The 14,855-nt window shown below is 33.2% G+C and overlaps 1 protein-coding gene across 5 annotated transcripts in view; it reads left to right on the top strand.

Moving 5' to 3' along the window:
- The window catches only part of LOC106669315 (putative polypeptide N-acetylgalactosaminyltransferase 9), a 55,801-nt gene that overhangs the window by 29,226 nt on the left and 11,720 nt on the right, over nucleotides 1-14,855 (top strand). For 2 of the 5 annotated variants that reach the window (XM_014398709.2, XM_014398712.2), the window contains exon 3: nucleotides 7,713-7,935. The exons of 1 other annotated variant lie outside the window; for it this stretch is intronic. In XM_014398709.2, the coding sequence (XP_014254195.1) occupies nucleotides 7,930-7,935 (6 nt within the window). In that variant the 5' untranslated portion in view covers nucleotides 7,713-7,929. Of the gene's footprint in view, nucleotides 1-2,784; nucleotides 2,859-5,070; nucleotides 5,166-7,712; nucleotides 7,936-14,855 lie in introns of those variants that run through there. 2 more of the 5 variants (XM_014398711.2, XM_014398710.2) reach the window with 2 other exon arrangements.

Raw genomic sequence — 14,855 nt, 5'->3', positions numbered from 1 at the left:
CGTTATCATACGGAGTTATTTTTGCTTTTGAAATGACCGAGGTGTGAAATGAAAGACGGACGAGGGACGCATTTATCATCTCTTTATGTATTATTAATTTATGCTTTCGATATCTTCCGTCAAATCACTATTATCAGTACGTTTAGAGCCATTTTCCGTCATGATCAAATAACTAACAATTTCATATCGTACAAAGAGAAAAAAAAAGCCGTTGAACGTGGTCACCCTTTTATACGAACCGCTTCCGGCCCACGATAACCGAGTTAAATTATGTTCTTCCCTTGTAATTTTCCGTTTTGGTAAACTTTTAATTTGTTATGAAATTATATTAATTGAAAGAAAACTTATTAATTTACATGCAGTGGTGTTACACGTCATAAATTTTCACCGTTTCTGGAACGAATATACACATACAATTATTTTCTAATTACTCGATTTCCCAGGGGAAATAAAACAATAAATTCGTACGGAATCAATTCAACACAATTAATTTTAGTTCCAGCTGATTTTCCCGTCATGTTTAAAGTTCGGCCTGTCTAATAAGCAGGTTACACCTTTTCCATGCGGTTAATTCTTTTTCTCTGGAATGCAACAAGCTAGCAACCGTTTTAAAAAGATAGTTCCTACTCACAGTCGGTCGTTTTCAACGTTACGGTTTTCAAGCTTATAGCTCATCGTCACGTTGAAGGAATTTACAACCACGTCTCTCGACGAGAATTGTAAGAGTGAACCCGCCAACGCGGCGTTACAATGAGAAGCTCGTTTTTAAAAAACGAGAGTTCAAACGTGACATACACCATATCAAATAGTGACTTTTTATTCTTAAATGACAAATATGAAGTTAATAAAAAGTAATACTAATAAACCCGAAACTCCCCAATGTTATACTGTAAGGTCAAAATCCAAAAGGAAAACCATAAGACCAGTAGTGGCCTTTTATAAATCTTGCGTTTTATAAAACTCGCGATTACAATTGATAAAATAATTAAAACTCACACTAATTTCAAACCTACATTAACATTTCTTTAGAATTGATGAAAAAATTAAAAAACATCGATATACCTAACAACTGTGTTTTAGTATCATTTGATGTAACTAATATAAATATCCCTGTTAACGAATGTACAAAACTTGAAGAAGAAGGAGAATTGTATCAACGAAACTGTAAAAAATTATGTAATAGACCTCTTAAATATATGACTACTATCTAATTATCGTAAATTTTATGTAATGAAAGGGTAACCAATGGGAGTCTCCATTATTCGCATTTGTGCCGAAATATTCCCAGATAATTTTGAGAAAAAAACTTTTTAAATCAAACAACAAATTAATTAAATCTGCTAGGTAGACGATATTTTATGCATATGGTCGAGAACATTAGAGGATTTAAAAGCTAATAGACCATTAACATCTGCTAACTATAAAAAAGAATTACAAACTATTAATTAACTTTAGCAAAAAACAATGGATATCAGGAAATATTTATTGATAGGTCACTAGTTAGTTAAAAGAATAAAAAAAATAACTTTAAAGAGACATCAATAGGAATCAGCCACCCCAACCAAAAACGAATCATTAGGTTTCCGTTTTTGCTATACATTGGTGAACTATCAGAAAATGTAGGTAAAATTCCTTAAACAAGAAGGATTTAAAATAGCTTTTAGATGTACGTGTTCTTGGCAAAAATCAGGGTTTACCAACATAATTGTAATGATTGCGACATTAAGGACATAGGACAAAGCGATATAGAAATAAAAACAAAAGTTAAAGAACACTTGCCTAAATCGGACAAATTTTCGGAATTTAAGGGCCATCTAAGTGAAACAAAACACTATTTCAATTTAAATTTAAATTCAACACTTACACAGTTTCAACAAAGGGAAGGAACTAGATTGGTTAGAGAAATTTGAAATTAAAAAATGTAAAAAATAGATTTTGATTTTCCTCCTATTTTAAACACGTATGGCTAAATAATATTAGTCGTACAAATTTATCAAATTAATTAATTTATTTTTTTAATTTTATCATTAGTTTACTAATCTATTATTCATGAATTTTAATTTTTATTTTTATTAATTAATAAATAAAAAACAAATTAATCACTAATTTATAATTATTTTCTTACAGTATTTATTCATATAATTTTTTTTAAATATTTTTTTACGAGGGTTCGCAACAGCAAAGGTCATATAAACCCTCAGGGTGCCGGTGTTTTTAAAAAAAAGCCAATTTGTAAGTATGTCGGATTCGAATGCAGGGCCGCTGGATTCGAACCGGGGCCTTTACCTTACAGTGATGAGCGCCTAAACCGTTGCGGCCACCGACCCCCCCCCCATATAATATTTAATTGTGTTATAATTCCCGCTTTTCACACGTTCAAAATTGGCATTAAAAACCAGCTTCTCATTGGGACGTCGGGTATCGGCGGGTTCACTTTTATAATTCATGTCAAGAGACGTGGTTGTAAATTCCTTCAATCTGATGATGAGGTGATAAGCGCAAAATCCGGATCTTTGAAAACTGAAAACAACTAACTGTGAGTAGGAACTATCTTTTTAAAAAGATTGAACAACACGCTTACTTCACCATTTATCATTTCTACAAGCGCGCAATTAAGTTAACAAATTGAGAAACTCGATACCTCAAAATTGGTAGGTGTACGTATGTACTATCTAATCTCAGGTGATAAGAATAACAACACTTCGATAACAGTGATTTAACAAGAATTTAATTCTGTTGTAAGTGTTTAATGTATTTTTTCCTTTTATAATTGTTCTTCTTTATTTGTTAGTTTGCAATTTCAGTCGTTTTCCACCATTGTGAGACTTCTTTCTTGCTGGCCTGCGGGTGATGAACCTGTAAGTCCTTTCGTATCATTTGGGCCCTTCTATCCACGCTATTTTGACCCTCTGTTTTTATGTATGTGTGTGTGTGTGTTCTCTAGGGAACTTTCTAGCTGCTGTTTTCATTTGAAAGGCAGAAACGAAGAGTTCTTTTGCATCTTGACAATCTCACGGTTATTGACCCCCCAGGTCCGACGCCCTGTTATTAAGTGAAATATTTCTTTATTGGCTTTCTTATTATATGGAGATTCTAATCTTGAGTTGTTAATTTCTACATTTGGCAATCGATTTAATCTTGCGGAAAACTTGTTTAATTTGTGCAGAATCTCAAACAGACTTTGTTTTTAAACTCTTTATAAGACACCTTTCGCACTTATACCAAAATAATTTAAATACTCCTCAAACTATGTAAATTAAGCAATAACGATTTTTTTATAGCTTGTTTTGTTTGTTTTTATTTTCTTTAGTTTGAGGTAACCGCGGTGGGCGAGAGGTTGATGGGGCATCTGGCTCGTTTTCGCCGGGCTATTGATTCTAGGTTCGAATCCTTGCGTAGCTCATGGTTTTTTAAATTGAGAATAGTATGAAAAATGTATTGTAAAGTGGTTTCACCCCTCGTCCTCGTCCCTCAACGGTAGTTTGATGTTAAGCCATAGTATAGAAATATTTTTACTTTTACTACTATTTAATAATTTAACTATTCTAATTATTTCAAAAATAATTGTAATAGTTATATGTATTTTGGTACATCAAATATATCTACTGAAAGAATGCTTCTTTATCTTCCTATCGCCCAGGTCCGGCTGCATTTCACCAGCTTAAGTTGTGGGTTTGTAACGATAGGACAATTATCAATCGAGCTAAACACAAACTCGTCCGGCTGACCTAAAAAAGCGAGGATAAGCGGACCAGAATGATCAGAAACGACCGAATCGTTGACCCCGCAGACCTCAAGAAGAAAATATCACCTCGTTACGTTCATATTTCTCCGCCGAGGCCGGCAATGACTCGGTGAGAGTCGAAAAGTGATGAAGAAGGACTAAAGGTCGTTGAAGCCAATAGGCATACATTCACTTTCCTCGTTCTTCCTCCTTTCACTTTTCCCTCTAACCGTACCATGGACTGTTTCAGGCTAATTAATTTTTTCCTAATGCGAAGCCCGGCAAAGGGAAGTTATTTCTTGTGACACTCGATTCCCAAGTTCCTATAAATATTTGTGCCATTCTCACAATAGCCAGCACACCTTGAGCTTATTTCATAATTGCCACCGTCAAAGCGTATTAATGATCAATGCCTTTTCTACCCTACAAAGCTGGATACTCTATAATTCAGCAATTGTAGCCCGTAAATTAAATTTTCCTAGAAATGCTGCCCTAGAAATACAGACTATTTGATGAATGCAGACAGTGTAGACCTTTGAGAATTTCCGTGCAGTGTGGACTTCCTCGTAAAGGCTGGACTGTAAACAAAGTTTCTGAACAGTATTGTTTATAAACTTCAGAACATTGTTTCGGACCAAAGGGTATATATTGTTCCTCGTCCGATGTTGTACTTCAATATTTCATGGTATTTCAGGTGATAATCATGGCTAGTGATGCTATCCCAAAAACTTTGTGTATACCGACTTATTGATTTTAATTAGATAAAATTATTAAAAGAAAAATAGGTGATGAAAGGTACCAGTTTTGGCAATGACCTTTGACGAACAAAAAATTGAAGACGAAGCAGAATTACAATCAATTACAAAATGATCGCAGGCCTCTCTGGTTGGCTGGACTGTTTGTAAACACGTCCAGACTTGTCCAATGATGACAATGTTTTCCATTTTTGAACGAGAACAAGGGACACGGCTATTCCGATCCCGTAACATCGTAACCGCCCAGAACCAATGTTGAGCCGTTGTGCAACATTGGACACTATGTTTATGATCAAGTCAGCCCTTGTATGTGAAACCTTTTCTGTATTTGTCCGTTATTTTTGGGTTAAGAACCTATTTAAATTTATCCAAATAAAATAGAATCATTGTGAACGGCAAACATTGGAAATTATCTCTGTTTTATATTGTAAACAATTTATTATTAATTAAAAAACTATTTATTACTGTAATAGAATATTTTAATTATAAATCGATATAAAAACCTCATCAACTTTACCAATGAATGTCCCGTACTACAGCTGGCCAGCTGACTTAGGACGATTTTCAAAAAATACAACAAAATTTATTGTTGTTTTTTTAAATGTGTTCTCTCAAAAAAATGTATTTTCCTTTCGAAGTGGATGAGTTTTTCACCAGAAAAGAAATCTCATTACTGAATACGCAAGGTAAGTCAAATTTGGTTAGTTGTAGAACCAACTTGGGCAATTTTAGTGTGTGCCTTGAATTCATAATATTGTACAACTAGGATAACTAGTTACTGACAATTTTTTGGTGAAATTGGTAACTTCAAATAGTCCCACAATTACGAAGCTTACGTTGAACTGTAAAACTGTAGGATCGTGTTAACTTCTTTGATACTTGCGCGATTGGATTCCAATTTAGAACGTTTCCTTTCGTTTCTTACCGTACGACCCCCTCAATTTGAAATTTGAAAGCAATGACGTTTGTAAAATGTCCTAGAATGTAGGAATGTAGAAGTGTACTTGTTGTGGTCCTGTGCACTTCTGCAATGTTTGGCTTATCATATTCTGAAGTATTCTGAAACCATAGTTACGTTAAAGTATATCCACTCGAGAAACTGTGACGAGAGACATAAGGAATAAAGAATTGTTTAAAATGGAGCATAGGGAAAAATTTTTGTCAAGAGATAAAATGAACAATTCAAGTTTTGCGAATTTACTATGCAGGGTTTAACAAATTCTATAGTCCACCCATTTCACATGTAAACGATTACCTTTAGCAAAAAATGGTCTTTACAAACCCCGCTAAGAATCGCGTGGTGGCAACAAATTTAACACAACTTTCTATCTAGCTAGGAAAATGATACTAACTTTGTTATTTTATTCACTAATTTCGTGGTCCGCTTGACCAATTAATATATTACAATTAATTAAGGTTTTTAGTTGAGATAAAAATGTCAATCTTCGGCTTGATACGCCGCTGCTCTACCACTTGAGCTATCGTGACCTCGATCCACTCGGACACCAACTTCCCATCTCAACCGCACCTTTTGAATTTTCCCTCCTTTTTGCCATTTTTGGCGTATCAAGCCGAAGATCGTGGGTTCGAATCCCTCTAGTGCCATTGACTTTTTTATCTGAACTAAAAACCTTAATTATTTGTTATTTTAAATGAGAATCCGATATTTCATCTAGCTGGGAAATGACACTAACTACTGTTATTTTAAATGAGAATCCGATATTTCATCTAGCTGGGAAATGACACTAACTACTGTTATTTTAAATGAGAATCCGATATTTCATCTAGCTGGGAAATGACACTAGCTATTGTTATTTTAAATGAGAATCCGATATTTCATCTAGCTGGGAAATTACACTAACTATTGTTATTTTAAATGAGAATCCCATATTTTATTGTACAATTCAATCTACAACTTAATTTATGCCACTTTACTGATAGGAAAATTTTAATAGGATAGACCATTCCTGAGTTATGCCCTACGGAAGACGCGTGAGAGGGGCATGCTTTTTGTAACAAGATGGCCCTCCCGGTTTATTACGAAAACTATTAGCATTACCAAGTTAATTTAGGATAGGAATCGTTTTACAATAGGGTAAGTACCATGGGGTTGCTTCTAGCTTAGCTTATATTAATTATTGAAAAACAAAAAGAAATTTTATAAAAAGGATCCTAGAGTCTGTTTTATTTTTAAAATGACTGTCAGCTGTAAATAATAATGTATTGTTGCAGATTTGACCATTTATTAAAATTTATTTCTATAATAAATGCTCAAATACGCTCCCTGCTTTTGATGCTCAGAGCCCTGCTCTTTTCAGGAATTCTTCATTTGTGGCTTTCTCTATTATTTCCTGGCGGATTTCTCTGCAAGCCACAACAATCCGTTGTTCCAATTCTTGGACAGTAGATACTGGAGATGGATCAGCATACACTCGATTCTTCAATGCCCCCCCCCACAAGAAAATAATCCAAGGGGGGGGGTCAATCTGGCGAACTCGGAGGCCACGAAATAGGACCTTGTGTGCCAATCCATCTCCCTGTATGGTTCATGTCCAAGTAAATGGTAACGACGCGACTGTTATGAGCTGGGCAACCGCCTTGTTTGAATCACATCCTTCGGCTGGTGTATTGGGGAATATTCTCCATGAGAACAGGGAGGTTGTTTTCTATAAAAGAATGATACCGCTCCCCGGTGAGTGTGCCAAAATTAACTTGCGGTTTGTATAAGACTATTTTTGGCTAAAGTTAATCGTTTTTCGAAATAAGCTGAGAGCATCGTTGTTACAAAAAGCATACCCCCTCATGCCTCTTTCATCGAGCATAACTCAGAAATGGTAGATCCTATCAAAATTTTCTTTCCAGTAAAGTGGAATAAAATAAGTTGTACAATCGAATTGTACAATTAAAATATGGGATTCCCATTTAAAATAACAAAGCTAGTATTATTTCCCAGCTAGATGAGAATGTTGGGTTAAATCTGTTACCACCACGCGATTCCTAGCCAAAATTAACTTTGATAAAGACCTTTTTTTAAGTTAATAGTTTCAGAATTAAATGGGTGGACTTTAGAAGTCGATACAACCTGATATATTAAGATGGACTGCCGTCTAGTACTCAAACGCAAGAACAATCCAGGGCTTCTAACTTTTTCAAAAACATAGCCTACAAATTATTAATCTCTTAATCTCTCTTACAAACACATTTAAAAAATTCAAAAATTCAAATTTTTCTAGTTGGAGACGCTGGAACGATGGTTTATTAGCAACGGCTGGACAAACGTCATGAGCTGTTAGTCATCAGTGAGAAATATGCCTTCGGACACTTGGCAGAACCGTTTGGAAGAACTGGTCCGAATTGTACCGCTATAAGACAAAAGGGTGCTAAATATTTTATCCCCACCGTCAATTTGGCTGATGGAAGAGACCGTTGTTCAGTGGCATTCCGCAGAAAATGAAGGTATAATGACAATAGGACGCTAATTTTCAATTGTGCTGAACACAAATTAACTCAACCTTTTTTTTCTTCTTGTACACGATCTTTGAAACCATAAATATTTTCTTAAATCACCTTTTCTCATAATGAGTTTGAAATATTGTTAAATATTTCAATTTGAATTTCCATTTAAATTGAGACACTATCAGCTTAACTAGTTTAGAATCCAGTGGCAAAATCTTATGGCAAAACACTTCCAAAATGTCTAACAAACTCTGATTATTCGGGATTAGTTATCTTTCTGTAAACATCTCGGCCGATTAACCGATTTCTATTTCTGGAAGTCCTGAAATAGCAAGCAAATCGAATTTGGGATTCTTGCTTCGACTGCAGAATAAGGGGCGAGGGGATAAAGAAGATCCAAATAGATTTGTGGTCCGATGGCAAAGTGATTTTTCAAGTTTATCGTAATCGAATTTGTCCCAGGGACACCCTCGATCCATTTTATAGATTAGATGTTTTATAAATTTAAAAAAAAAAAAAGACTTGCTAGAAATAAATATACAATCGGTTAAACGAGTACAAGGACCGAAGTCGACTCTCCGGGCAAAAAGAAGATCCTGTCCGGATTGAATTTACGAGACGGTCCCACACCTTTCCTCTAAATGTCTGCCTTTACGATTGCAAAAGGTAGAATTGAGTGCTTCAAGGAAAATTAATAAGTCTTTACAACACGAAAGCTAAAATTTGGCATTAAAAATTTAACAAAATGAATTTCGTTTCGATATTTTAATGGAATTCTGCTAGGATGTAAGAAAAATGGCAAATATTTCAATTGGTTTTATCGATTCTATAAATTCTTGTGGTAATTAAGCGCAAGAAATATAAAAACATTTTGTATAGGTTAAAAATATTGCACCGTCTGCCAAACTAGCAAACTATAATTTGATCTATAAAAAATAACGGAACAAACACTAAAAGTTATAACAACACAAGTGATCATAGAGTAACCACTTTTTCCAGTGAAACTGAACTTATTTTCAAATCAAATCCACTTTTTTCAAACCACAATCAAACTAGATGTGGGATTGTAGAGCAACAGATTCAAAGGCTTCAGTCAGTTTACAGAGGATTTGGTAATAGTTATTATTTGAAATATTAAATTCTGTCATGACATATTTTAAAATAATCTCAATTTCAATCATTTCTCATGAGTATTCCATTTCAAACTGATTTGATAGAATCGTGGAGTTGAACAAATGCTGACAAGCTGCATACCTTTCCGCTTTAATTTCACCAAATCAAACTGAACTATTTTCAAATCATGTCGAACTTTTGACTAATCAAACTGAGCTTTTTCCAAATCTTATTAAACTTTTTCCAAACCAAATTGAACTTATTTCAAATCACACTGAATATTTTTGGACAAAACATTTTCAAACAAATTAAACATTTTCCAAAACAAATGGTCCTTTTTTCAAATTCAATTGTATTTTAGCCAATCTCTGTAGATTTGTCCTAATCAAATCTGAAATTTTGTCAAGTCAAATTTGCCTTTTTTCTAAACCAACTTTACCGTTTTGTAAATCGAATCCAACTTTTTCAAGAAAAATTGGACTTTTACCAAGTCTCAACCTTTTTAAGCCAAATTGTATTTTTGCCAAACGAAGTTGAGCTATTTCCAAATGAAATTGAATTTTTTTTAAAGCCATATTTGCGTTTTTTCATGTTTTAATTTGTCTAAATTAGATTGAACTTTTTAAAAAAACACGTTGTACTTTTTTCTAATTCAGTTGTATTTTTGCCACACAGCTTTTTTAGGTGTTTTCTCCACTCTTGGTTTTAATTTTGTTTTGTTTTAATTACCTTGCTCACTGTTACTTATTACCTACTTTAAGGTAGTTGTAATGTACTACAAATTATTTTTAAAAAAAGCTTTTTTTAAGCAAAGTACACTTTTTTCAAGCCAAATTTGGCTTTTTCCAAACCAAATTAGACTTTTTTTTCTATTCAAATTAACAACAATTATTATTATCAAGCCAATTTGTATTTTTTCTAAATAAAATTGTAGTTTTTCTCAATCAAATCGTACGTTTTTTCCAATTTAATTGTATTTTTGCCAAGCACAATAATTGAGCTTTTTTTCTAATTAAGTTAAGAGTTTTCAAGTTAAATTTGCCTTTTTCCATCCGTGTTTTACTTTTGCTGAATTAAATTGGACTTCGTTTTCCAAATCACAAGATTTTTTCAAACCAAGTTGAGCTTTTTTCAGATTTAGTTGAACTCTTTCCTAATCAAATTGGACTTTCAAATTTAGTTGTAATTTTGCTGAACCAAGTTGCCATTTTTTCAAATTAAACTGAACTTTTTCCAAACAAAATTTATTTTTAATATGTTTTTTTAGAAAGAATTGAACCTCGTTTCACATCAGATTGAACTTTTGTCGAACCGGATCTGTTTCCACTCGCGGGTTTTTTGTTTGAGTTATTCAAACGCGTTTCGCCATCTTCAGTGAGGAACCCTTTCCCTGAATTGAACTTTTCCCTATATTTAGCATTCTATCATAATTGGTTTCGATGAAAATAATTTTGTAAAACCATTAGGGGTGTATATTGACCAACACCTTAAATTCGATGCCCATATTAAATATCTAGCTTCATAACTAAGCTGATACATATTTATTAAGAAGCTTAAAATGTAATTTCTCTAATGGAGTATTGCCCAATATATATTATTCCTGCTTCCAAACTCATATAACTTATGTATTCATTAAATGGTTTGGACCACTCCAGACATTCTAAGCTTGTCTTCAAATAACAGCGAAAATCCTTGAAAATTTTAGGAATGTAATGACAATTTGTATTGTTTTAACGACATAATATATTCTTGATTCGTAGCGAACAAAACCTAGAAACACCGGCAGTTTAATTTTCTTTGCATGCCCGCCTTTGAGTCCCTTATTCCTTTAAACGGGAATGTAAATGAGAAAATTAAATTCGTTATAACTACAATTCGTACTGTTCATATTATGTTAACAACTTTTGTTTTAGTTATTCACAGACTTCGGAATCTTATAATTTACACTTTCCCTTGAAAAATCATTTTGTTCTACCATTAAGATTTTTTCGTTTTTCTAAGTGATGCTAGGTTTTTTCTAAAGATTTGATTTTTGACGTTGCTAGGTTAAATTTTTCTCTTCCCATTGCCATTATAATAACACCTTGCGTTCATGTTCGTGATTATTAGTAATCATTCTTATTATGTTGTAATCGTCGACTTTATGAATATTTAACGTTACAAGGCAAAGGGAAAACAATAGAACTACTACACACGATTTCAAATGATCAAACCTACCTATGATTAGAGATTTTATAATTTACAGACGATAAAAATAGGCGAAACTATATTTTAAAACAAATACAAAGGATTGTTGTAAAAAGCAAGTTTTATGGAAAAGATGAATGTAATTGTTATATATTTCAATTGATAAAAGTCTATACCGTTCTGTGTTTTTACGGATATCCTTTAAAGTTTAAAACAAATCCGTTTATATCCAGTAATGAATACAATTAAATAGTTAAAACTTTGCCCACTCTCCGAATGGGTTTTCCTGCTCTTCTCCACCAATTGCTTATTGATGACTCCGATTTAGGTCCTCAGTTTTCCCTCTCTAAAACTTTCCTTTCCGTGCTGGACAGTGTTTTATTGTCGGTGAATTTCTTTCTTCCCGGTTGAAACCTCTAATGGGATTCGTATTCGAAACTGTCAGGCTTTAACTTTATCTTGCTTTTTGGAAAACGTTCAAAAGACGGGCTGATGCCAAAGTGATCTGCCTCTGAAAATTTTACACAATTGGCGGATTAATATTTGTAATATAAGAACCAGTTGCAACATTGTTCTCGGTTCAAAAACCTAACTAACAAAAATATCTTTTTGTGGTGATTAGTGACCGTTAATCGATATTTATTTAGAAATCGTGAGATGCGGTCTGGTGTGATGTAGGTTTCAGAAAAACATTTTCTTTATTGTGCCAACGTTTCGATCTTTATTGAGATCATCTTAAGGGCTCAAAGGGGCACTCTCGACACGACACGCAAGAATGACACAATTACACAGAAGACAAACACTTTGAGCCCTGAAGATGATCTCAATAAAGATCGAAACGTTGGCACGATAAAGAAAATGTTTTTCTGAAACCTACATCACACCAGACCGCATCTCACGATTTCTAAATAAAAATATCTTTGTTGATGTTTTATAACTAGGTTTAGCTAGTACATTTTTAGAAGAAGATTCAATAAAAATTCTTTTAATTGAAGACGTTAAAAACTCAATAGCGTTGTTTAAATCTTTGGAATAAGGATTTTGGAGTATAATTGATTAAAGTACACTATATACGCACAAAAACTTATACTATAATTTTCTTATTCTGCCTACATTTTTTTTTTTTTTTCATTGGTTATGATTTATGCCATAGACATTATTTTCCTAATACGTTAATAACTTTTATACAAACACATTTTTGATAGATATTTTCAAATACTCAAAGGACATAACCGTTCCTTATCCCGTTAGCATAATCATCTCCAACTTCGTTTAACGGTACTTGGGCAGATTTTATTCCTATTCTGTGTGCTTTGTCCATCTCTCCCTGGCATCAATCGTAGGGTTTTTAGCGGTGGTCGGGGGCATTTTGAGGGTGAATCCCTGCTGTAATCTTCATTAATAATTCATGGGATATTTGCGCCCTGGCTACACATCCTATTCAAAAGCTCAAAAACTCTTTGTTTCCCAGTAAATGAAACAAAGGGCCTCAACGAATGCCTCTCTTCACCACTCGTTCTCTCATTCCGTGACGATGGCCCGCCATAAAACACACCGGCATAAGGCTGAAAGCTGCTCGTTGCTAATGAAAAAAAAGTTTTAATTCTAAATTAGACTAATGCCGTTGTTTACGCCATTTTTTATTTTCTCCTTAACCAGACCGAATAGCCGTTTCCATCCTTCCTCCTAGTCAATTGCTCTGGATGTTAATAGCTGGATAAGCAGTAGTTCAGCATTTATCCTCAATTTTGCACATAAGGCCTATTGACCTCCAACACATATAGAGTACCATTAAAAAAAGTTTATATCCATTAAAAAACTTTATATACCTTTTACTATTTTTTTCCAACTAAATTGAACTATTTAAAAAAATACAAATTTGGCTTGACAAAAGTTCATTTTAATTAAAACGAATTCAACTTAATTTGGCTAAAATACAATTAAATTTGGAAAAAAGCCCTTTTGATTTGAAAAATGTGTAATTTTTGTAATGTAAAAGGTTCAATATATGATCATTTAAAATATATTCTGTTCGATTTGACATAAGTTCAATTTGGTTTGGAAAACGTTTAATAAGAATTGAAGAAAGCTTAGTTTTGATTAGTAAAAAGTTCGACTTATTTGGAAAACTTTCAATATGATTAGCTGAAATTAAAGCGGAAGGTCTGCAGCTTGTCACTCAACGATTCAAACGCATCAGTTTGAAATTGAATAGCTTTTGATAAATAATTGAGATTTAGACTGTTGTAGAATATGCCATGACAAAATTTAGTATTTCATATAGTAACGATAACAAAATTCTCTGCAAACTGATTTAAGACTTTGAGTCCCTATCAATATGTACAATTTGAGGTTGAAGACACTTAAATTTGGGCTGGATTAACTCCATCAGATGCAGATGCAATGATTAACTCCGAACTTTGTTGCCTGACGAGAATTCAATATCAACTTTTCGGTGCAAATCTTCAAATTTAAAATGGCCTGGCTGTGTGGAATATACAGGGTGAGTCATTTTTTGACGCACCATTGGAAAATCAACGCGGGTACGTTTAAATCTGACTCGAGGCTTATTTCCTTTGATTAATACGTTAATAAAAGAAAGTGAGTCAATTTTCGGTGTACCACAGGAAAATCAAGGTTGGTGCGTCTAATTATGACTCGGCACATTTTATTTTGTTAGTCTCGTACCAAAAAATAGGCGAGTCACTTTTCGATGCACCATTCGTTACAAATTAGTTTTAGTAGGTTGGAAGGAAAATAAACAAAACCCATATTATTAAAACATTATTCAAACACAATGTAAAAATTAAAAAAAAAATTCTTCACAAATTAATCTGATTAAGGTTTAAGAGTTTTTTTTTTTTTTTTTCTCGTCCGATCATCGTTTTACGATAGACTAGGCTACTGTGTTGCAGCAAATGGAGTTCTGTTCGAACTATTATTATAATGATTTTGAACATTTTTGATTTGCTAACAAAGGAGATTGTTACATTTATTTAATTTTTTTCTTTACCAGAAAAAAGTAGATTGTTATATTTATTTAATTTTTTTTACTTTACCAGAAAAAAATACTCTGCCTTTACCTGAAAAAAAAATGTGCCGAGTCATAATTAGACGCACCAACCTTGATTTTCCTATGGTGCACCGAAAATTGTCTCACTTACTTTTTTAATGTTAAAATCAAAAGAAATAGGCCTTTAGTCATAATTAGACGCAACCACGCGTTGATTTTCCAATGGTGCGTCAAAAAATGACTCACCCTGTAAAATGTGATATATGTAGGATTCATTTACAAAAATTACCTAAAGGCAGTATAGCAATTATCTAATCTGATTTAAATATTTATAAAATATTTATTAAATTGTTAAAGAATGTAATTAAAATTAAATTTGAAATTAGGGATAATAGAGTCTGAAAAAAATGTGTGCGCCAGGTCTTAAAGAAAAACGTTTATTTCAATTTTTGTAGAATATAAGAGTTGGAAGAGTTTTCTTTTTACGGTAAAAACGAAAGGGATGATTATAACACAAACGTCTCAGAAACGTTTAGAACCGAGGGTTATCTGTCAGGAAGGAGAAAATTATTTTCTCAATGGTTTAAATTATGCTCCTTGAAAGTGT

Source organism: Cimex lectularius, unplaced genomic scaffold (genome assembly GCF_000648675.2).
Source record: "Cimex lectularius strain Harlan isolate CLEC.00 unplaced genomic scaffold, Clec_2.1 scaffold35, whole genome shotgun sequence".
Taxonomy (NCBI): Eukaryota; Metazoa; Arthropoda; class Insecta; order Hemiptera; family Cimicidae; genus Cimex; species Cimex lectularius.
Note: the sequence above shows the minus strand (reverse complement) of the source record. Positions and strands in the feature narration are given on the sequence as shown.